Genomic DNA, 22,820 nt, shown 5'->3' on the forward strand with positions numbered 1-22,820 from the left:
AAAATTAGCTCAGTACTTTACTTTTTTTGTTTGTTTTAATATATGGCAAATTCAGTAGAATAGTGCCAAAATAATTTCTTTAGGCAGTGCTAGGGATTGTACTCAGGGCCTTGTGCATGCTAGGCAATAAACCCCTCTACCACTGAGCTATATACCCAGACTTAATATGTAGTTTCTACTTGATGTATAGTTCAGCTATAGATAATTATAGCTAAGAAAATGCTTGTTTTTGAAGTTACTCATACAAGATTTTTAAAAAATAAAAGTTTATATTATAGTCACTATGATAATTTAAATTAGTAGCCTATTTGTGTTATTAAAGCCCATTATGTCAAACACACACATACATAAACTATGCTTTGTTTCTGAGAATGTTTCGACTTATATTTGTATTAACTCTGCATTAAACACAGGTATCTTATAAAATATGATGGTGTTGCTTATCACTTTTTGTACCAACCCAGAGATTCTGATAAGAGTAAAGAAAAGGAAATTATAAAGATCCTGTAATCTCAGCTACTTGAGAGGTTGAGTCAAGAGGATTGCAAGTTAAAGGCCAGACTAAGCAATGTAGGGAGGATACCCTGTCTAAAAATAAAAAGGGATGGGGATTTAACTCAGGGGTAGAGTGCATGTCTAGCATGCGTAAGACCCAGAGTTCAATCCCCAGTACCAGATAAATAGAGGTGGGAGAGATTGATTAAAGCATTCCCAAGGGAAAAGTCAAATCTTATGAAATAAACTAGAATGCTTTAGGACAAGAGTGGTTCACAATTCTTATTTTGTTTTATACTCATTTTGTCCTACTATCCCAGTTGCTGAGGTCATTTCAGTACTCATTCTGAACTTGCTTCAATTTAGAGATTTCTCCTATGCATTACAAACAGCATCCTTCTAACTAGGGATAGGAATTGTTTCAGGATTTATATATTCATTCAGCAAATGTTTGGGTAGAGTTATATGCCAGGCCCTGTGTGAGCCATTGGGAAGCGGTACAAGCTACTAAAGAAATAAATAAATCATTGTATTATGTTCTGTGCGAATGAAGAGCAATAAACATGGTGTGAATAAAGGAAATAGGTAGCATTTCTGGGTGGTTAAGGAAGGCTTTTTTGAAGGAGTCTTGATGAGAAGACGACAAACTTTTAAGGTATAAATTTCTCCAGTGAAAGAAATTCATGGTAATTATGTGAAATTAGAAATATAGTATAATTAATGGGCCTGTTTACTCCTTAATCTAACATGAATTTCATGGTAGCAGATATATTTTAAACTGTGGTAACCCTTCTCTTTAGAGCAGTAGTCTCATGATCTGAACTTGTGTTCCAAATTAGACTTAAAGCTTTATTTTTATAGTATGGGAGTAATGTGGTTGTGCTCTGGAGGCAGAGAGCTGAAAGCCCAGTTAGCCCAGTTAGAACACTTTCTCCAACTCATTTAGCAAACCCTATGTCCTACCTCACAAGTGCTTAATGAGGCCGTAAGGAGAAATTGTTCTGTTCAATGTGGTTTTTTTAGCTCCATCCAAATTTTTTTTAAAAAAACAACCACTATAATAAATTTTATGCCAATCTTTTGATAGAAGATTGAAGGAAGAAATTGGATTGCCCTGAATATTAATATTTGTTATCAATTGGGTAGTTATAGATGTGAGCACTTGGCCTGGTGTAGTGGTGTACTCCTGTAATCCCAATGACTCAGGAGGCTGAGGCAGGAGGACCACAAGTTCAAAGCCAGCCTAGCAATTTAAAGAGGCCTAAGCAACTTATTGAAACTCTGTCTCAAAATAAAAATTAAAAAGGGCTGAGGATGTGGCTCAGTGGTTAAGTGTCCCTGGGTTCAATTACTGGTGCCCCCCCCAAAAAAAAAAAGATGTGAGTATTTTAACCCAGCTTTGGGGGGCTTGAGAAGGGATAAAAGTGCAAAATAAAAAAAAAAAACATTAGTTTGCCTTTGAAAAGACTTAGGGAGGGTCTCAGAGCTACTACATACTTGTCATTAGAAAAATGCAAATCAAAACCCCAGAGATTTCGAAATACTCAATTTACTCTCATTAGGATGCCTCCCCCAACCCTGAACCAAAGAAAAAAGGACAATAATAAGTGTGTTGACCAGAATGTGGAGAAATTGGAACCCTCAGACATTGCTGGTGGGATTTAAAAATGATGCAGCCACTTTAGAAAATAGTTGGCAATTTCTCAAGAAGTTAACTATAGCATTCCCATATGACAGGCAATTTCATTCCTAGGTATATATGCAGAATTGAAAACATGTGTGTGTACACACACACACACACAAAAAAAAATCCCTTGACCTTGAATGTTTATAGCAGTATTATTCATAATAGCCAAAAAATGAAAATTCAGTGTCCATCAGGTGATGAACTAACCAAATATGGTATCTCCAAATATGGAATATTATTTGGCAATAAAAAAGGGTGCAGTGTTGATACATAAAACAACATGGATGAATCTTAAAAACATATGGTTAAATGAAAGCAGGATACATGGTATTTGGTTTTATTTGTGTGAAATGTCCAGAATAGGTAAATCCATAGAAACCGAAAGGGGATGAGTAATGGCCAAATACTAGGGGGAGGAGCATTGGGCAGTGATCTATTGATAGATATAGCGTTTGATTTTGAAGTGATAGAAATGTTTTTAAATTAGTGGTGATGATTGTACAGTTCTACAGATGAAAACTACTGAATTGTACATGTTAAATGGGTGACTTTGCATGTGAATTATCTTAGTAAAAAGTGATTCCTAGGTGTGGTATTATCATTTGTGTACAAAGCTTATTGGGAATAATTCTTTGGGAAAGAAATATTGGGAAACATTCTTTGTGTGTTGACAATAAAAATATTTATTCATTCCTTAGGTTAGGCCTGATATTTTGTTTCTTTTTTGAGAGAACTTTTTATGGTGAATCATATAGTAATTGCATGTGTTCACTTGCTCACTCTCCCTTTCTGTCTCCCCTTCCAGCTTTCATAACCTGGGCAGTTTTCTTCTGCTGTGGCCTTCCACCATTTTTCTTCCTTGGAGGCTGACCATAGACTGAACTTATAAAACCATGAACCAAAATTAAAATCTTTATTGCTTTAAAAATAATATTAATTATAAAAAATTTTTACTGAAAAACTGGCATTTTAAAATGCTAGATAAGTAGATAAATTATTGTGACAATTTATATAGATAATTCAGTCCAATTGGTCAAGTAGTAAACACTTAGAGCTGCCAGCAGGTGTTTTTACTGTTTGAAGACCAACAGATAGTATGTATATTTAGTTTGTAGTATTAGAAAAACATTCATTTCTTTTAATAAGTGTTAGAGAAAGTAAAGAAGTGCTTTTATTCTCTTACTGTGGGAGATTTGGTTTATAGTAATGTTTTAGTGGTTTAAAAATATTTGTGTTTTTGAATATCTGAAGTTTGAAAATTCAGATGATTGGAATGAAACTCTGAGGGAGTTGGGGAGAGACCTATGGTGATGACCCCCCCCCCGCCTTTTTTTTTTTCTTTTTTTTTTTCAGGAATTATAGTAAAGTTGTCAGGACTGATTTGTTAAGTAAAACCTGAAGCAAGTTACTATTTCATATTCCAAACAGTACAGACTCTGAATTTTAAAATATGGCATACTATAATTTTTTAAATTCAGACATTTGTAGAGTCTATTATCTTTAACTTTTAGAAATTTTATTAAAACTAGAAACATTGGGATTCCAATAGTTCATCATGGGGGAAGAAGTTGGTAATGCTATTCTTTTCTAGCTGCCCTGCCCCCTTTCCCTGGAAACAAAGCCTGTTTTGTTTCTTTCCTGCTTGTGAGGTCTCTGCTGCACTCCATGTGGGTACACTGCTCTGTGCTTTGTTGAAATGCTTAAGATAATCAGAAGGTGAAGAACAAGATGGTTCTGGAGAGGAATAAATCCCAGCTTCGGTAGATAAACAAGGTTGTTTGAATTGGTCATTTAAAAGAGCTCTTTATATGGAAACCTTGTAGTGCTCCTTGTATCCACAGGTAACAACACTTAGATAAACACAGCCAGAAGTGCTCAGCATAGTCACTAGACTTTCTGCTAGATATTTTGTGCAAGTTTCTGTTTAATTTGGGAACACATTCTTCCTCCATCTTTTGATATCCTGTGTCACCCTATTCTGTGGTTTTGAATAGTCAGATAAGCCTAGATTTGAAAAGGACCTTCCCAGCCAGTTCAGTTGGCCATAAGCCATGGCTTTTATCATTAATGAATGATTTCTGCTTTTGATATCAAATGCTGGTAAACTGGTGAAAAGCAAAGGATATTTACTTTTTTATTTTCATGCAATTTTGTTATTTTTCAGCTTGTTTTCACCAAGTATATATTACTTTATATCTTATTAAATGTTAGATTAATACAATTTGTAGAAAGCTCAAGCTTTTCCTAATGTTTTTTAATAGAAGAAATATTTAAGAGCCTTGGAATCTGATGGAGGTTGGTTTGATTTTGCTTTCTTTTGCCTTTCTCTGCTTTCATTTTTTTTCACCCATTTTATTAGTGCCTTGCATGATTACACTAACAGTGGAATTTGTTGTTTTGTGTATGCATAAAATATAATAGTATAGTTTGGTCATTTTGGTCCTCAATACCTCCCCATTACCTCCCTCCACCTTCTCCTTGGTTCTCATCATCTTCTCTACTGGTCTGTCTTCATAAGGCCCCCCACTTTATTTTCCCCTTTTTTTCTCTCTAGTTTCCACATGTGAGAGAAAAAAATAACAACCCTAGACTTTCTGAGTTTTGCTTATTTCACTCAGCATAATGTACTCTATTTCTATTCATTTACCACCAAATAATATAATTTCAGTTTTCTTGATGGCTGAATAAATCACACTTTTTGTGTATACATAGCACATTTTCTTTATCCATTCACCCATTGACAACACATAAGTTGGCTCTATAATTTGGCTGTTATAAATTGTGCTGCTATAAACATGAGTATGCATGTATTCTTTACAATGAATACCAAGGAGTGCTATAGCTGGAGGGGTACTGGTTGTTGAACTCAGGGACACTCAACCACTGAGCCACATCCCCAGGCCTATTTTGCATTTATTAATTAATAAAATAGAGACAGGGTCTCACTGAGTTGCTTAGCGCCTCTCTTGCTGAGGCTGGCTTTGAACCTGCAGTTCAACTGCCTGAGCCTCCCAAACCTCTGGGATTACAGGCATGTGCCACTGTACCTGGCTAGTCTTTTTTTTTTTTAAGATACTGAGGATTTAACCCAGGGGGCACCTTATCACTGAGCTACATCCCAACCCTTTTAATTTTTTATTTTGAGGCAGAGTGTTGCTAAGTTGCTTAGGGCCTCATGAAGTTGCTGAGACTGGACTGGAATTTGGAATCCTCCTGCCTCAGCCTCCCCAGTTGCTGGGATTGTAGGCATGTGCCACTGCACCCAATCATTCCTAGTCTTTAGAGGAACTTCCATACTGATTTCCATAGAGGTTGTACAGAAGCTATTTTGAAATCAGTTGCTTTATAATTCCAGCACTTCTGAACTTACTAACAGACCGTTTTCTAGCCTTTTTTTAAAAAATTATTTGAAGCTGAAAATACCCCCCCCCCAAACTCCCAATAGTCATTTGCTGAAGGGCTCAGTTTACAGCATGTTCACTATACCTAATGGATCTCGATGAATCCTCCATTCATATTTAAGTCAATACTATTGAACCTGACATAGCTCAATGCATAAAATGTATCTCTATGAGTGTTCTCTTAGAATGTCAGGAACATGATTCACCAAAAAGAAGGAAGGATCCCCTCAGTTTAATCTCTATCACTCATCTTTTTCCATTTAGGTCTTGTAGGAAAGATAAACATGCATGTCTCTGTGAGTCATAGATGTACTTAGAAACAGTAAATGTCGTGGTGAAATGATAGGAGGTTTGTTTCTGTGGAAGAGGAGGGAGAAATAGGATGATTATCAGTAGAAGAGGTAATCTTAAAGCCTAGAACTATTCTGGAAGTGGGGGGGGGGACTAACATTTATGGAGCACCTACTCTTCCAGATCTGCAAAATAATACTTAGTCTCCATGGTAATTCCAGAAGGAGACTTCAGTACCCCCAGAAACAGTTCAGGAAACTAACTGATGATTAAATGAATTACTGAATTGATGTGCCCAACTCTGATCCAGGTTTGTTTTGACTTTATAGGCTATTTAAAAATATCATACCATGGTACCTATAAATCATATTTATGTTGGTGACAGAAATTATTAATATAAAGAAATCAAGATTGTTGATGCCTGACAAATCTTGGCTCCCAAAAATGGCTAGCTTATTTTCTATCTATTCCCCTATAATATTAAACTATAAGCCATAATATGAAAGTTCTAATCATTTATCCTTTGGTAAACATTTCATAAGTCAGTATTATTTATTTTTGTCATGAAAGAGGTTTAAAGGGCTTTGAATAAGATTGAGCAATCCATTGTTTTGCAATATCCCTTCTCTGTTCTTCCAGACAAAATATTAAAATAAGATAACCAAAAAGACATAACTGGGATTGTAGATTTGTAAAGGTCAGAAAACAAAACTACACAAAGCAGTGAAGAAAGTCCTGGAACCTGCCAGCTTTGAGGGCTTTCAGCTCCTGGGGTTATCAGAGTATAAGTATAAGAATAAGGAAGGTGATTCAAAAATAGGCTGCATGGTAAAAGCCAGACATACAGTTGACCTGGCCCTAATGTAGTACAGACACTTAGAAGGATTGACCAAATGTCAAGTCAGAAAGAAGTCACAAACTTTCTGTGGAGTCAGTATACAGAGCATGTTCCTATTTATCTACAGTGCAATTAAATTAGAATCCCATAATTTAAAGTTCACCAAAAAGTTATGACTTGCCCTTACAAAGCTTGATTAAAACATTAATGTTGCACTGATGGGCATACATGCTTTATAAAATAACTTCTAGACCAACAGTTTTCAAAAATCCACAAATAAAATAACAAGATATGGACACTTGGTCTGTGATAAAGATCATTGAGAATTCTAGTGTAAGAGGAGTTAAATTAGCAATAAAAATATCCAGATATAAAATAACAAAATATGGAAACAGACTGTGATACAGATTATTGGGGCAAAAATATACTTGTACATGAGTAGTATTGGGACTAATGAATAGTCATACCACTTGATTGGATTAAATTGTCAGGTAAAGCAGAGCTACATAGGATTTTTTGTTATTGTTTTGGTACTAGGGTTGAACCCAGGGGCACATAGCCACTGATCCACATCCCCCACCACCACCACCAGGCAGGGTCACACTGAGTTGCTCATGACCTCTCTTAAGTTACTGAGGCTGGCCTTGAACTTGAAATCTTCCTGCTTCAGCCTTCTGAGCCACTGGGATTAGAAAATGAATTTCTGTCATTTGCAAGTAAGGAAAACAACTCAAATTTCAGAAGAGATTAATAAATTTGGCTGTTTAAGAAAGCAAAGCTCATGTAGAAAAAAGTATAAAGATGAAAAACAGGGGAAGTCATTTCTAACATCATAGACAAAAGTTTCCTATCCTGTATAAAATAGAAAAGGTAAACATCAATAGCCCTAATGAAAATGATTTGTGAAAAAATTCAAATAGCCTTTAAAATAATGATAACTTTTTTAAGTAAGATATAACTAAAATGATATCAGACTCTAGATACTATTTGTCATCTTTTCATAATAGCAAAAATCCAAGAATTCAGCAAGAGTTTGGTGAAAGGAGGCCCTCTCATCACATGAAGAAACAACAAAGTACAGTCCTTCTTGGGATGGGCAGATTTGGCAATATCTTACAAAATTACTTATGCTTTTAACAACTAAGAGATCTATGTTTGAGCTTATTGTACAACATTCTTAAGTAGTAGTGAAAAACCTAAAAGAAAATGGATTGAATAAAATAGGAATCAGCTATTACCAAAAAATGGGGGGAAAGCTGCTGCTTTGGAGTCATGTCAAGGTTATATTAAATGGGTGGGGGGAGCAAAATGGAGGAAAAAAATTCATAGCATGTAGCATGGTTTTCTGTTACCTGTTGGAGGGTAGGGTAGGAAGATAAGGAAATCAGGTTCCTAAATTCAAGAGCAAAATCTCACAAGTAAATCTTTATATTGAATTGTTGGCCTAATCATATAAGGAGGAATTCTTTCAGGCAACTTTAAACCACAAAGATTTCACTGTATATACCTAATAATATATAAAGTTTGCAAAGAGATCTAATACTTCTTAGTAATCATTTGTTCATAGTTTTTATTTAGATGATTACATATATATGGAAGTATAATATTAATGTTAAAATCAACTTTTCATCATGAGATAAAAGTAATTGTTTTAAGATCACGTAGCTAGACATGACGATACACACCTGTAATCCTAGCAACTTGGGAAACAGGCAAAAGGATCTCAAATTCAAGGCCAGCCTCAAACTTAGTATGAGACCCTTCCTGTCTCAAAGTAAAAAAATAAAAAGAGCTAGGGATGTGGCTTAGTAGCAGAGCATTCCTGGGTTGGGTCCCCAGTATGGGCTAGGGGCAGATAATCTTAAGTAAAAACTGAGTCCTAAATTTGAATTAGAAATACAAATTTTCTGAAGGAAGCAACCACCTAGAATCAGTGACCAAAGAATCAACAAAATAATAGGTACCCTGATTCCACAGATTAATGTTAAATAACATTTTCTATTAAAAGAAACGAGGGCTTCTTGGGGAAAAAAGTGAACTAAAATCTGGGGGCAGGGAAAAGTTACAAGATGAACCTGGAAAAAGCAAGCAGGGGAAATAATCAAGCCCACTGTAACCATAGTAAAAGGATCCAATTTAAAGGTCTTCCACTGGCCAAAATGGTGCTTTTTGAACATTAGTCAAGACAACTCTGTTGGATTAAAATGTATCATAAAAATATTTAAAAATCTGTGATTTTATAACTTTTAAAATAAAATAATGCTTGTTGGGTACCATGGAACTACATTTTAGCTCATCCTAAAAAATGTAGACATTATCTGGGTATAGCACCACATGCCTGTAATTCCAGCAACTTGGGAGACTTGAGGCAGGAGGATCACAAGTTCAAGACTAGCCTCAGTAATTTGATGGTATCCTCTCTCAAAATAAAAAATTAAAAGGGGAGGGGATATGGCTTAGTAGTTAAGTGCTCCTGGGTTCAATCCCCAGTACAGGGGGGACGGTTTCAGGGGACGACGACGCTGAGGAAGGAGAAGCCAAAATTGGGAATATAAGATCAAATCTACCTAGGAAACTTAGCAAGACCCTATCTTAAAATAAAAAGGGCTGAGATGCAGCTCAGTATTAGCGTATTTCTGGATTAAATTTCTAGAACACTCCCCATCCAAAAAAAAAATTTTGTGCATTCAAGGAATGATTTTTTTTACCTTAAAATTTTTACCTTAGGGCTGGGGCGGGGGCTCAGCTATAGTGTACTTGCCTGGCATGTGTGAGGCACTGGGTTCAATTCTCAGCACCACATATAAATACAATAAAGGTCTATCAACAACTAAAAAAATAAAATAATTTTTTTTACCTTAACTTTCTGCCTCAGTGAATAAATGCTCAATTTAGAAATAGTTTTTTCAGGCATGAGGATTTGTAAATAAATAGGATGTTTCCCCCACTAACAATATCCTCCTTATACAAGTATAAACAAAAAAAAAATTAGAATTCAGTGAGAAATGTCAATAGGCAAAGTGGGAACATTCTGAGACAGTGTCTAAAGAGAAAAGGATTCTTCTTTCTTTTTTGTATAACAGTCCAAGAAGTTTTTTATTTTTGGTTGAGGGTGGGGAGAGAACAGGGAACAAACCCAGGTGTGTTTTACCACTAAGCTATATCCCAACTTTCTCACCCAAGTTGCTGTGGCTGGCCTCAAATTTAGGATTCTCCTGCCTCAGTCTCCCGAGTCTTTGGGATTAAAGGCATGCACCACCAAATCAAGCCTCAAGAAGACTTTTTAATGTTGGACTCTGGGAAACATTCCTGTGTTTGCACCAAATCGGGTGGTGTTTACCATGTGGCCAACTATTCTACCCTACAGGACACATGAAAGTCACCACAAGAAGTCTGATCTGTGCCTGGGAGGCCAGTAATTTAAAAAAAAAAAAAAAAAGCCAGTTATTTGAGAGTTTTTAGCAAGGATTATGATAGAGAATGGCCTGTCACCTTGATTTCTTTTAATGTCATTGTATCAAAAGTTATAAAAAGTCCCTCTCACTCAGTGTGCCACCTTCAGAGTTGACAGATGTTAATTTGCTTCTTGACTATTCTTCAGTTTATATTTTATGGAGCTATCTCATGTTTCTTTCCTCTTATTACTGCTTTGCATCCCATAAAAACGATGAATGACAAGTTATGTAACCATTATACTATTGACATATTTTTAGGTTATTTCTAGTTATACTACAAAAACAATACATTAAATATTCCCAGTTGCTTTTGAATAACTAAGTCATCCTTTAACTAAATTTTTAGAACAAATCTTTTGTTTTATTTCAGCCATGAACCAGAGAATCAGTCAGAGTGCTCCAGTGAAACAACCACCACCTTTGGCTCCCCAGAGCCCACAAGGAGGTGTTATGGGTAGTGGCAACTCCAACCAGCAGCAACAGATGAGGCTGCAACAATTGCAGATGGAGAAAGAGAGACTGCGATTGAAACAGCAAGAACTGCTTCGGCAGGTGAGGCCACAGGTTAGAAACCAGCCTTTCAATTTTGGGAGTTCTTACATGAATGAAATTGGGCAAATTTCATTTTATCATTTATTAGTTACTGGGGAATGTTGTTTCAGTGAAATCATTAACAGAGAATTATTCTGTCCAGTTCTGATTTTGTTTTCTTTCTTAAATGGCCTTTGATCATATGGGATATTATAAACTGTATCATAAAGAGATATTTTGGCCATGGTTATTGCAATTGAGCAAAAATTGAAGAAAATGAGGATGTTTTCTCAAATGTACATGATATTTTGGATTACTGTGTTTCTGAGGATGTTATTAATGAAGAAACTGTGGAATATCACTTGGGAAAACATCTTTAAATCTAGTGTGTGTCTGTGTGTATTTAAATGACAGATGTGTTTCAGTATTACTAAATCTAAGAATTTTTACTTAAAACATAATGCCAATTACTCCCAAATTTATAATATCTTGATATTTCTTAAAATTACCCATTTATGGAACTGGGTTTTTAGCTCAGTGGTAGAACATTTTTTTAGCATGCACAGGGGCCTGGGTTCAATCATCAGTACTTATAGGTGTTTTTTCATAGTGAGAAAGATGGGACCTGATAGTAGAGAGCTTGAAATTCTTTTTCACCAATTTCTTTCAAAAAGTACTACTGGTCTTTATGTTGCAAAAGAACAGATAATCCCTCGTGTCAAAATTAATTTTTACTTTATCTTGTTTGAGAAAATTTAAGATAAAAGAGATGTGATCTTATGTTAAGTAATACAGATTTTAAAATTCGTTTTATGAACATGTTTTGAATAGCTAGTTCAAACGTGGTATAACTGAATCAGATAAAATTATATTCCACGCTTTTATAATTATGTCAAAATGAACCCTAATATTACGTATAACTAAAGAAACAATAAAAAAATCTTTCTGTAAAATAAACGATATAGCAGGAAAAGTATATGAAAGGTGAATATACACTAGAAATAAAATTTCCTTTTCCCTATTTCCCTGGTTCTTTCCTCTGGAGGTAAAGTAAATATGTTGGTTTTTGTTTTTTTCTGAGATATTGTTGACAAACAAAAAATACATGTACCTATACTGTGTCCTTTTGAAAATAACATGCTAAGGGTAGACCTTTAAAAATCAATTATACATGGGCTGAGGATATAACTCAGTTGGTAGAGTGCATGTCCTGTATGCACAAGGTCCTGGGTTCAATCCCTAGCACCACTACCACCAAAAAAAAAAAAAAAAAAAAAATCAATTATACAGCCAATTGTGGTGGCACATGCCTGTAATCTTAGTGACTCAGGAGGCTGAAGCAAGAGGATCTCAGTTTGGAGGCCAGCCTCAGCAACTTAGGTCGTAAGCAATTTAACAAGACCCTGTCTCCAAATAGAAAATAAAGAGGGAGACATGGCCCAGTGGTTGAGTGCCCCCTGGGTTCAGTCCATGGTACCAAAATAAAAAAGGGTTAAAAATCAATTATACTCTACATTTTTATTGGCAAGATATTTATATTTAAAGATGCTTTTTTTTAAAGGGCTAGTTTTTTAAAGTACCACTTCAGTATTATCTAATACGTGAAGTTAAGTTTTCTGAACCCTGAACTCTGATTTGGGATGTAAGGAACGACTAGTACCTAAAGGAATTGATTATATTATGTAGTCATGGAATCTCAGACAGACTTACCTTTAAACTGTTGTGCTCTGTCAGTAATCTGTCAATGTAGTTCTAGTGTGGTTGGCCTTAAAGGTGATTCCTCAGAGAGAGTAAGAGAGTTTGTGCTAGCATATGATGTCAGGAATTGGTCTTAAAAGAAATTTCACCATAAGGAAGATGGAGAGAGGACACACAGTAACAGTTTATTGTTCCTCTTACTGACTTTCTAGCAAATTAAAGAAAAAGATATTTTTCTCATTTATATGAAACTGTGTTGTCAGAACAAGGTAGGACTGAGAATTTTAATTACATGATTGTTAGAAGAAATAAAGAAGTTTAAAAGCTGTTTGTATGATTTGCTTTTTATTTTGTTGTGCCTGAGTCCTAGTCGGTCTAAGTAAACACAAGTGTCAATTTCACATGAATGAGAACTATTAAAATCAAGAAACCTTAATGAGAAAAAAGTTGCTAGTAATGTCAAAGTCTTCGCTGTTCTTAATTTTTAAAGTCTAGAAATGAGCCAGTCATCATTTTGTTGTGTGCCATAGATCAGTTTAGTTTTTGGTTTTTGGTGGGCAAAATGTTGCTACTTATAAAACTCTTTCTTTGAAGAATTTTTCTAAATCTTGTACTCATTCTTACTTTGGGTGATGGGTCCTGGACAGAATAGCTTCACTTCTTTTAAAGGTAACATCTTTGTTCTTCTTTACTACCTACTGTGTTGTCTTTCTTATGTTGAAGTGACCAATCTGCTCTGACTCATACTAATAGTCTATTTTTTAGAATTTTTTTGTTTTTGCTTTAGCAATCAATATAAATTCAGTATATCTTAAGTCATCTGGCTTCCTGCAAACTTCTTCCATTGACAGTATCTCATCACTGAAACATCAAAAATATTTTACCTGCTTCATCTAATACTTAGAAGGAAAGAACCTACCTGACTGTTACCAAATTTTATTTAGTCCTGACATTTGAAGTCTTGCTGTCCTATCCTCAATGCTGTTAAAAAACTTCTGAAGTTTCAGTTGTTACGTGGTGACTCCATTGGCTCCTGTCTTCCTCAGCCTGCTGCTCTTTGGGTAGCTTGGGAATTCTGTGCTATGGTGATATGTCTGGATACAATTTGTAAGAGCCTACACAGCCAAACCATGTGGCTTAAAAGTAATCTTTATCCGTCTTATTTTTCACTCTTAGGCAATGCGGAATATCAATCCCAGCACAGCAAATTCTCCAAAATGTCAGGTAGGCTCTTATATGATGTTATAGCCTTGGAAAAAAAAAAAAAAAGGTATCACTTCAGGAACAAGAGAAACTTATATTCCAGGGTCCTGTCCTCACTGAAGATTAGCCAGAGCATAACTTTGAGTTATTTTTCTACCAAAACACTTAACATTACTTTTCCAAGAAAATCTGTACTATCTACTCCCTTCCCAATCCTCCCTTCTAGTATTCATTTTGATTCCACAGAGGTCTTTTTATTCCACATTTGATACGTATTATGTCTCATTTATACATGCTGTCAGCCTCAAAGTATGTCGAATTTTTGAGTAGTTTATAGATACTTTTAATGTTTTAAAGGAATTAATAATTGAACAATAGCAAAAGGTAGTACAGATTATTTGCTTGTGTAGGCTGGGGTTTTTGAAATGTTACTAAGAATCATAATACTCTGAGGAAAAGAAAATTTCTTTCTAGTAGACATTCCAAAGGAAGAATATCCTATCAGAAGAGAGAAGGCTTTGCCTGGTCATGTCTCAGGTTTCTTTGGCTTTTGTCAGCATTTCTCTCTGATTTACCCCAGGGAGCCCTGTTATAAAGGCATTAGATATAGATGGAAAGATTGTGGTCATTTTTTCTTTCTAACAGATTCCTCTGACTTATTGGAAGAATCTCCTTGAAACCAGAGAGATTCTGTATGTTCCACAAGATTTGAAGAAATTAGGAACTAAAGGATCATTGTGCTTCTCTTGGATGGGCAAAAGTAACCATAAAATACCTCATATTCTATGTTGGTCTTTTTGCACTGGGCTAAATGAGTGCACTGTTTTAGAATCAGCTGTAGAAGTGGGAACTGTTAACTTGTCCGTTGGAACATCATATTGACAAAGTTAGATACAGTCCTCATAGAAACAGTTAACTTTGTAAAAGAGTGAAGCCTGTTCTATCTGATCTATTTTATAAATGCTTCCATTTAATCAAAAGACCAAGTAAGGGAATAACTCATAACAAGTCATCTTTACTAAATTAGAACATAGACATTCTTGTGATGAGGGGTACTCCTACCACATTTGACTGGAAGAATAGCATAGCATCGAAACTTCATAAAGTAAAGACATTTTTTTCTTTGCATTTTCTCTGAAGTATTTCTCAAAGGAAGCTTTTATTAATAGTAAGTGAAGTGGAAATCAATATAGGAGCAGAAATTAACTCAAATGAGGATTGGATTCAAGTAAAAAGTCCTTCAAGCCAAAGTGGGTGTTGAAATTGTTTCTTCTTTTGTTCCTACTTAGACTTTAAACCCTAAATTTGACAAATAAATTAAATACTTTTAGGTCTTTATTTTATAGTCAAAGAGAAGATAGTTGATATAATTAAAATTATTAGGAATTCTTAGATAATTTTTAAAAACGGTGAAGTTTTGGAAAAGTTAAGGTTTGGCCTGGGGGGTGTAGGTCAGTGGTATATTTGCTTGGCATGCACAGGCCTAGAGTTTAATCCCTGGCACCACAAAGAAAAAAGAAAAAAAAAAGGCCAGACTTATAAATAATAAAAATTCTAAGATAGTAAGACTGCATTAGATTTTTGGAGGCCAGAGGAAACAATCTAAAAGAGATAGGTTTTAAAAATTCACTTTGCACATGCCAGAGATTAAAATACTTGATTTTTTAATGTTTTTTAGTTGTCAGCATATTTATCTGACACAATTTTGAAAAAGTCAGTAAATGTATGAAATTTCAGATAGGGTTAAATTTACAATAGCTCAAATACCCAGAATCTGGTGGTATTTGGAAGCATTTATATGTGTTTTTCTTATCCTATATATTTTCTACAAGACCTTAAAAGGTTCATGTTAGATGCAAAAGTGCAGCAACCTTGCTCAACTATCATAATGTCAAAGCCAGCACTCCTGTAACAAAACAGAGTGTGACGAGAGAAAAGCATAATAAATTACCTAACAAAGTTTTATGTAACGCAGGAGACTTAAGAAAAGAAAACCCAAAGATATAGGGAAAACTGTTTTTTGCTGAGGTTCAAAATGGACAGCCCTTTAGAAATCTTGACAAAACTGTTTTTCCTGCTGGTGATAGTCTGAGAGAGGAAGGCCTCTTTAGATTCAGCTTGGCATCTCTGTGCAGCATTCCTTCTGGATTGAGGTATTATGATCTATCAGATGAGGTAGGTCAAAGAAATCGAATGACTGATTGGTTGATTGTGTTTCCAGAGTTTGAACTCAGGGGTGCTTAACCACTGAACCACGTGCCCAGCCCTTTTTACTTTTTATGTGGAGACAAGGTCTCACTAAGTTACTTAGGGCCTCGCTGAGTTGCTGAGGCTAATCTCAGGCTTAGAATCCTCCTGCATCAGCCTCCCAAATCCACTGAAATTACAACTCAACTTGAGGAAAAGGAATTCTAGTTTCTACGGCCTTTCTTTAGGGAGAAAGGGAAAATAAGAGAAAGAAGGGGAGGAGAAGGTTAGAAAGAGACTTGACCTCTATGACCCTTTCAGTGTCTTTCATTTCAAAGTAATCAACATGTCAAATCACGATGCTATGGGGTATTACTTTCTAAGTTCCAACAATATCAGGAAAGTTTTCACAAAGAAGAGTCATATTTTAAGTAAAGATGGCTTTAAATGGGATTTACCAGCATAATCCAGAAAGCTGTAAAGCACTTTCTAGTCTCAGCAGAATATATTAAAGGTGTAACTCAAGTTGTGAATATCAGGCATTATTTAAAGTTTTTGTTTATTTGCTTGTTTTAAGTTACATACTTCACATGCTTTGTAATGTGAGAACGTGCCAAACTTCAAAACTTCAAAATGTTTTGGAATTTCCATTCTCTTCTTCTTTTATTTTTTTTTAGGCCATCTCATTAGTTGCCCAGGCTGGCCTTGAACTTGAGATCCTTCTGAGTTCCTGGGATTATAGGCATGCACTACTGGGCCTGGAAAAATTTTGTTCATGTAGAGCTTAATATTTTAGTTTCATTATTCAATTACTCCTTGTTTTAATGTTCCAAAAGCAATTTCTATTAGAAGAAACTTTTTAAAAATATTTTTATTTGTTTATAATAATTTATTTATATATGGTGCTGAGGATAGATAGAACTCAGTGCCTCACACATGCCAGGCAAATGCTCTGCCATTGAGCTACACTCCCAGCCCCTAGAAGAAAATTTTGAAACCATTTAATGCTCAAGTTTGTTTGTCATATCTCTTCCTCACATGTCACTGCTTATTTGTAAATGAAAGAGACCTTTTTAGAGAAGGAGTAAGATAAAGTCTAAACTCTCAACAATCAAGATCAGTCACAATTTCAGTGAATGATAAACCCACAAGTATTACTATTAAGGATATTTTACTTTACCTCTCTGTGGTAAAAAGGTTCAGATGTTCACAGTTTTAGTCAGATATAACAAGTAGTACCACTGTTCAGAGCCATGTGAAAACAGTTGTTAGAGATCTTTTTTTCCCCTAAATTAATAATAGAAAACAATTTGGCTTTTCCCCCCTCCAACTCTCTGTTACGTTAGCAGGATCTAGGAAGGCTATTTCAAGATCCTTTAAACAGTTTTTTCATCATTATCTCTTTTCTCTTTGAAGACCTAATTTTGAATAAATTACATATTTGTTTAGGTATTTTGCATTATATAAATTTTATTTTTGGTGGGTGGGTTGAAAACTTTGTATAAAAAGGGAAGGGGAAGATTTAGCATCACATCCTGGACACTGTAATGTTGCCTCCTGTTTGTTATTTGAACAATGCCATAATAACCTCCTTTCTTTGAGACACAGATTACAAAAGACTTAATTCCAGAAATCTGTCAGAAACATGTTTACCTCAAGATAATGCTGGGTACACTATATAGCACCTCTGTTTTAGATGTTACTTTTCAGAGTGTAGGAGTATTATTTAGTTCTCATAATTGCCCCAAAATCTATGCATGTTTTTTTTTTCAGTTAAAAAAAATAGTCCTAAAGTTGAATTTGGTAAATGATACAAAATTTAATAGGGCTAGGTGTATAACTTAGTGATAGACCCTTACCTAGCATGTTGGGGTCCTGGGTTCAATCCCTAGCATTGGGGTACAAAAATAAAAGAAACAGAATCATTCTAAGTATTGGCTAAGTGTTTTAATAACTCTAGAAATAATGAAATATTCCATGACTATTAAAAACTATGTTTAAAAATGGGATATGGCAAGGCCCCTATATTGAACAGTTGGAAGAAATGGCTTTTTCCCTCTCATCAGCATTGTTGATATAAGCCACAAAGACAGACTCTTTATGTCTTTAAATTTAATACATATTATTATATTAGCTTTAGAGTTATATATCTGTAATATATGTTATACATATATATTTTTAGAAAAAAATTGCTTTAAGAAAATAATTAAGATTGACTTGGTAGTCCCCTCCAACAATTTAGGAATTGCTTCCATAGGCAGTTTAGGAAGACTGTCTGAAAATGAAAAGAGATGTAAATACATAGGTCAGTGGTTGGGTTTAATCCCCAATACCACTTCTGTATCTGTATATACCTATGTAGACAATGCCTATTCTGTTATACTAAAGAGATTTTATGGATATGAACATTATTTTGTAATTGGTTAAATCTGGAATAATTGTTTTAAAAATAAGCTTTGGGACATAATTAGATTGTCTTCATAGCTGATTTAAGTTGAAACATTTTATACAAAATATAAGTTACATCGATTATATCTGTCTCTCAAGAGTAAGAGATTGTTTTATACTGAACACAGTAACTAAACTTAGAATACTGAGCTAAAAATACTAATTGGTTAAACTTCTCTTTTCCCAAAGGTAGAATAGTTTGATGATCTTTCAAAAATGGGAAAATAAGCAAGTAATAGGAAATTCAGCCAAAACTTGGTCATGTTTCTATTCTGTATTTCAAAGGTCAAATAGTTAGTCTAGAGCATTTGACTTTTTATAACTGAAGTAAGTATTTTTAGCTCATTTTCTCCTGTAATAATATAAAAATATAGTAGCTTTTCCCATTGAGCTTATAAATCTTAGCTAATGTGGGACCCATTTAGAGTCAGAGTTCTTTGTACTTCAAGTAAAACCAGTGGTCTCATCTTGGTCTGGAAGGAACTTCCTAGAGTGGTTCACAAAGAAAAACAAGGTTGCCTACTTCATATAGTGGACTTTTATGGATCCAGAACCAAAGTAAACCATTGGCCCTTCTGTTTCCTCCTATCATTTGAAATAACAATATAATTTCCCATAGAGTAAAAAAGACTTTTAACAATCGGGGATATAGCTTGGGGTTTGATCCCCAACATCTCACCCACTCCCCGCCTGCCACACACACACACACAAAAAAAAAAAAAACTTGAAAAGACAGGTGTGGTACTCTATGTCTATAGATCTAGTTACTCACAAGGCTGAGCAGGAGGATTACAGGTTTAAGGCCAATCTCAGCAACATAGTGAAACCCTGTCTCAAAAAACAAAATAAGACAAAAACAAAAACTTTTAAGACAATATATACCATATTTAGGCTTGCTATAAAATTGATGCATATTATTTAGAAAAATAACAAGGCAGTAGAATTGGTCAGAAGTTTGGAGACCCTAGAATATTTCTAAGTTTTTAGATTTCTAAGATGTTCAAGAGAAATGAAAGCTCGTATCTCCACAAAGCCAAAATTTAAAAACAACCAAAATGTTCTATCAGCAGGTGAATAAATGATAGTAGTATATCCCTACAGTAGTGTTAGCAATTGAACTATGTAATTATAATATGAATCTCAAAATATGCTAAATTTAAGTGAGTACATGCTGTATGGTTCCATTTATAAAAATTTTATAAAATAACAACTAGTCTATAATGGGAAAAAAAGCATATCATTAGTTTCTGAGGGTAAAATTGGGATAAGAAAAAGTAGGGGAAAATTGGGGGTGGGTATCTTGATTGTAATGGAAGTTTCAGAGGTGTGTACATATTTCAAAATTCATCAAATTGAGCACTTTATGTACAGTTTATTACACATCAATTATGTCTCAGTAAATTCGTTAAAAAATTACTTAAGATATCTAATCAATTCTGGTAGGTTTGCTGTCACTAGAAGAAATTCTCATACCCTGCACCCATAAATAAAGTAGCCTTCTTTCATTAATCCTTCCAAATACAGTTCAGATGAATTCTTGCTCATGGCTTACATATAGGTTTGATGGAGAAGATATTTCCATATTTCTTCTGGAGTCTGATTATCTCTTTAGGTAGCTTGGCATTATTTGCCTTCTTAACCACATCTCTAAGCTGCCTTTATTTATGATTGGGAGAGTTGGTTCTGTGGTGCCTGCTGACAGTAGAAATTCAGTTGTTAAATGAAGCAAAAAGTAAACATTAGCTTTGAACAAGCATAGGGTCAAAATTCAAAGCAGCAAAACCATGGACGGTCTAATCCGCACATAACTATTAGTTTTAACCTCATAAAATAATCTTGAAAAATGAGAACTTTATGAAAAGCTAAAATAAAAAGTTATGAAAATCATAGCCAATTCAGTTTTTTCAATAATAATTTACAGGGTAGTGTCATGTACTTTGTGATGAAAGAAGTTCAAAACTAGGCAAACAAACATAAAATGCAAAATAAAGAACTGTGGATATAGCTTCATCCATGGCAGATCTTTTGCCAAGTATGTATAAGGCCCTGGGTTCAATCACTAGCACCACAAAAAAAAAAATTGTAAAAGCAAATGATCTTCACGATCCCCTCAATGCTTACATATTTTTAAATATGTAAGCATTTGCATCAGCCTCTTATACTCTAGTAAAGCGATTCATCTTACCTTTAGAGGTCATAGAGGAAATTCCGTATCATAAGAAGTTCTGTAAATGTTTTACATATGCTCAGGATGTTAAAGACTTGGCATCTTTGTGTTCAGTCCAATCTTAATGGAGATGGAATCATCTTGGGGAGTTACCTAGAGAACTTGGTATCCCTATAAGGTTTTACATAAAAGGGAAGAAAGAAAAGTGTTCTGTGCAAGAACAGTATGTAGAAAGATGTGATACTGAGAAACTGTCTTCTTATAGGTCTGTAAGAGTGTGCTATCATTTGGGGTTGTTTTATTTTGATTCTGAGATTGGGTCTCACAATGTTGCCCAGGCTGGCCTTGGCAATCCTTTCACCTCAGTCTCAGTAGTTAGGATTACAAAGTATGCTGAACCTCTGCTTTACTATCATTGTTATAAAGTTACTTTTCACTTTGGAAGATGAGAATAGGAGGGATCAAAGATAGAGGATACAAAGAAAAGAAATAGAAGGGATCTCTAGAAGCACTGAGAGTGGGTTAGTCTTCAATAAACTCATTTTCTGAAAGTGGAAGAAAGATTATAAAGATGGTGCAAATGAAGATACCTTTGAGGGGAGCAGGAAGAGATGGCAGGAGCAGTCAGAAGATCCCAGATTGGACCTCGCAATCTCAGTGTTGTTTAAATTAGAAAGAGATGGAAATGGACTTGACCCATTAGGGGCTTAAGACATTAAGCCATGTTAGAATATTTGATCATGAGAATATGAGAAAGAACTGAGCAAGGACTATCTCACTCCTCCAAAATCAGTAAATGGTACTAAGGGCCAAGGCCTAAGACCATTAATTTGTCATTATTCCATTCTGCATAGTTGTATGATTTTTTTCCCTGTGGCATTTCTCAGGAATCTCAGTATAAAAACTAAACAAGCACATTTTAGCATTGACTCAGGTTGGGATTTGCTGGAGTCTGGATTGCTGGTAGAGTAGAGGAGGAAACTGGATAGGAAGAAAAATACGGTCAGAAAGAAGGAAAAGTGTACATAGTTTTCTAGGAGAGAAATTTCTAAGCCAGTTCCAGGGTGTTACTGAGGGAGTTTTATGCTTGAAATACAATAGTGAAGCAGTCAGCATCATTGCATTTTCAACAATGGGTTATCATGAGTTTTGTATGTGGTTATCGACAGTTCCAGGATGATAGATGTAATTGGGAAGAAGTGAAACACAGATCCTTATTCCAAAGGATTGGGATTTTAGGGATAGCTTGATTTCAAAAACAAGATCTTGGCCGCTGTACACGTGGGTAATTGAGGTAGGTAGAAATGAAGGTCGTTGGATTCTAGAAGGTAAACTTGAGGCATGTTAAGAATCATGGAGTCTACTTGGCAAGAGTCCCTGAGCCAGCCTTTGAAATTATATTATACCTAAGCTAGAATAGCTTGAGTTCAGTAAATCGTGTACAAGAAGCAGTTAGCCTTGTCAAAGAGTACATGGTACTTTGGCATTCAGCTGAACCCATGGATCCATTCTCAGAACGTTGGGCTTTTTTAAGTATATAGGAAGGATGATAATCTACAGGATTATTTTTAAAAGGGAATTTCATTGATAGTTATCAAAATATTAAATAAAAAACTGTGATATAAAATTTTCTTGTAATATTGAGAATAGAATCTAAGGGTGCTCTACCACTGAGCTACCTCCCAGCCCTTTTTATTTTTTGAGACAGAGTCTTATTTAGTTGCCTATGCTGGCCTTGAACGTGGAATCGTCTTGCCTCTGCCTCCCAAGTTGCTGGGATTACAGGTGTGTCTCCTGGCAACACACAATTCTTTTTGATGTATAAATTATCAAGATCTAGAAATATGTCTTACCCCTACTGTAGCATTGAAATAGTAATAAGTCTAAATGGTATTTTAAGATGTTTTCAGCAATTACAATGTATTATGAAAGTATCTTTGTCTTATAATAATGATACATCAGAAATACCATGACTACTGTTGTATTTCCTATATTCATAAATGAAGAAAACACAAATTTTAAGTTAGAATCTAACAAAAATTAAGGTATACATTTTTTTCCTCAACCAAGGTCACAAACCTCAGACTTCTTTCAAAGTCTTCTGGTTAAGAAACCCATGTCTAAAGGATGGTATATCCAGAGGCATAAATCTGAACAAAAAGTGGGTTTTACATGGGAGAAATCATCATCTATAAGGGACAGTGAAGAGCTAGGAGGTTATTTCCACACTTCCTAACCTTTTGGGGAATGTGGTGATGATGGTGCCTGGGGGTGATGGGGTTTTTTGCAGGGAGCAGACTTGGCTCTGAAAGCTGCTGGGTGGAGAAGAGCAGGGTGCTTTGTATTTAAGAAAAATAAATAAAACTATATTTATGAGAATAAAGAACAATGAATGAGTAAAAAGGAGAGAAAAAGGTCA

At 35.0% G+C, this 22,820-nt stretch overlaps 1 protein-coding gene across 8 annotated transcripts in view; it reads left to right on the forward strand.

Moving 5' to 3' along the window:
* The window catches only part of Yap1 (Yes1 associated transcriptional regulator), a 110,065-nt gene that overhangs the window by 76,541 nt on the left and 10,704 nt on the right, over window positions 1–22,820 (forward strand). For 2 of the 8 annotated variants that reach the window (XM_078046918.1, XM_078046919.1), the window contains exons 5-6: window positions 10,538–10,731; window positions 13,573–13,620. In XM_078046918.1, coding sequence (XP_077903044.1) covers window positions 10,538–10,731; window positions 13,573–13,620 — 242 coding nt within the window. The remainder of the gene's footprint in view (window positions 1–10,537; window positions 10,732–13,572; window positions 13,621–22,820) is intronic. The other 6 variants (XM_078046920.1, XM_078046921.1, XM_078046922.1 and 3 more) reach the window with 3 other exon arrangements.

The sequence above is a fragment of the Ictidomys tridecemlineatus genome, chromosome 4 (assembly GCF_052094955.1).
Source record: "Ictidomys tridecemlineatus isolate mIctTri1 chromosome 4, mIctTri1.hap1, whole genome shotgun sequence".
NCBI classification, from domain to species: Eukaryota; Metazoa; Chordata; class Mammalia; order Rodentia; family Sciuridae; genus Ictidomys; species Ictidomys tridecemlineatus.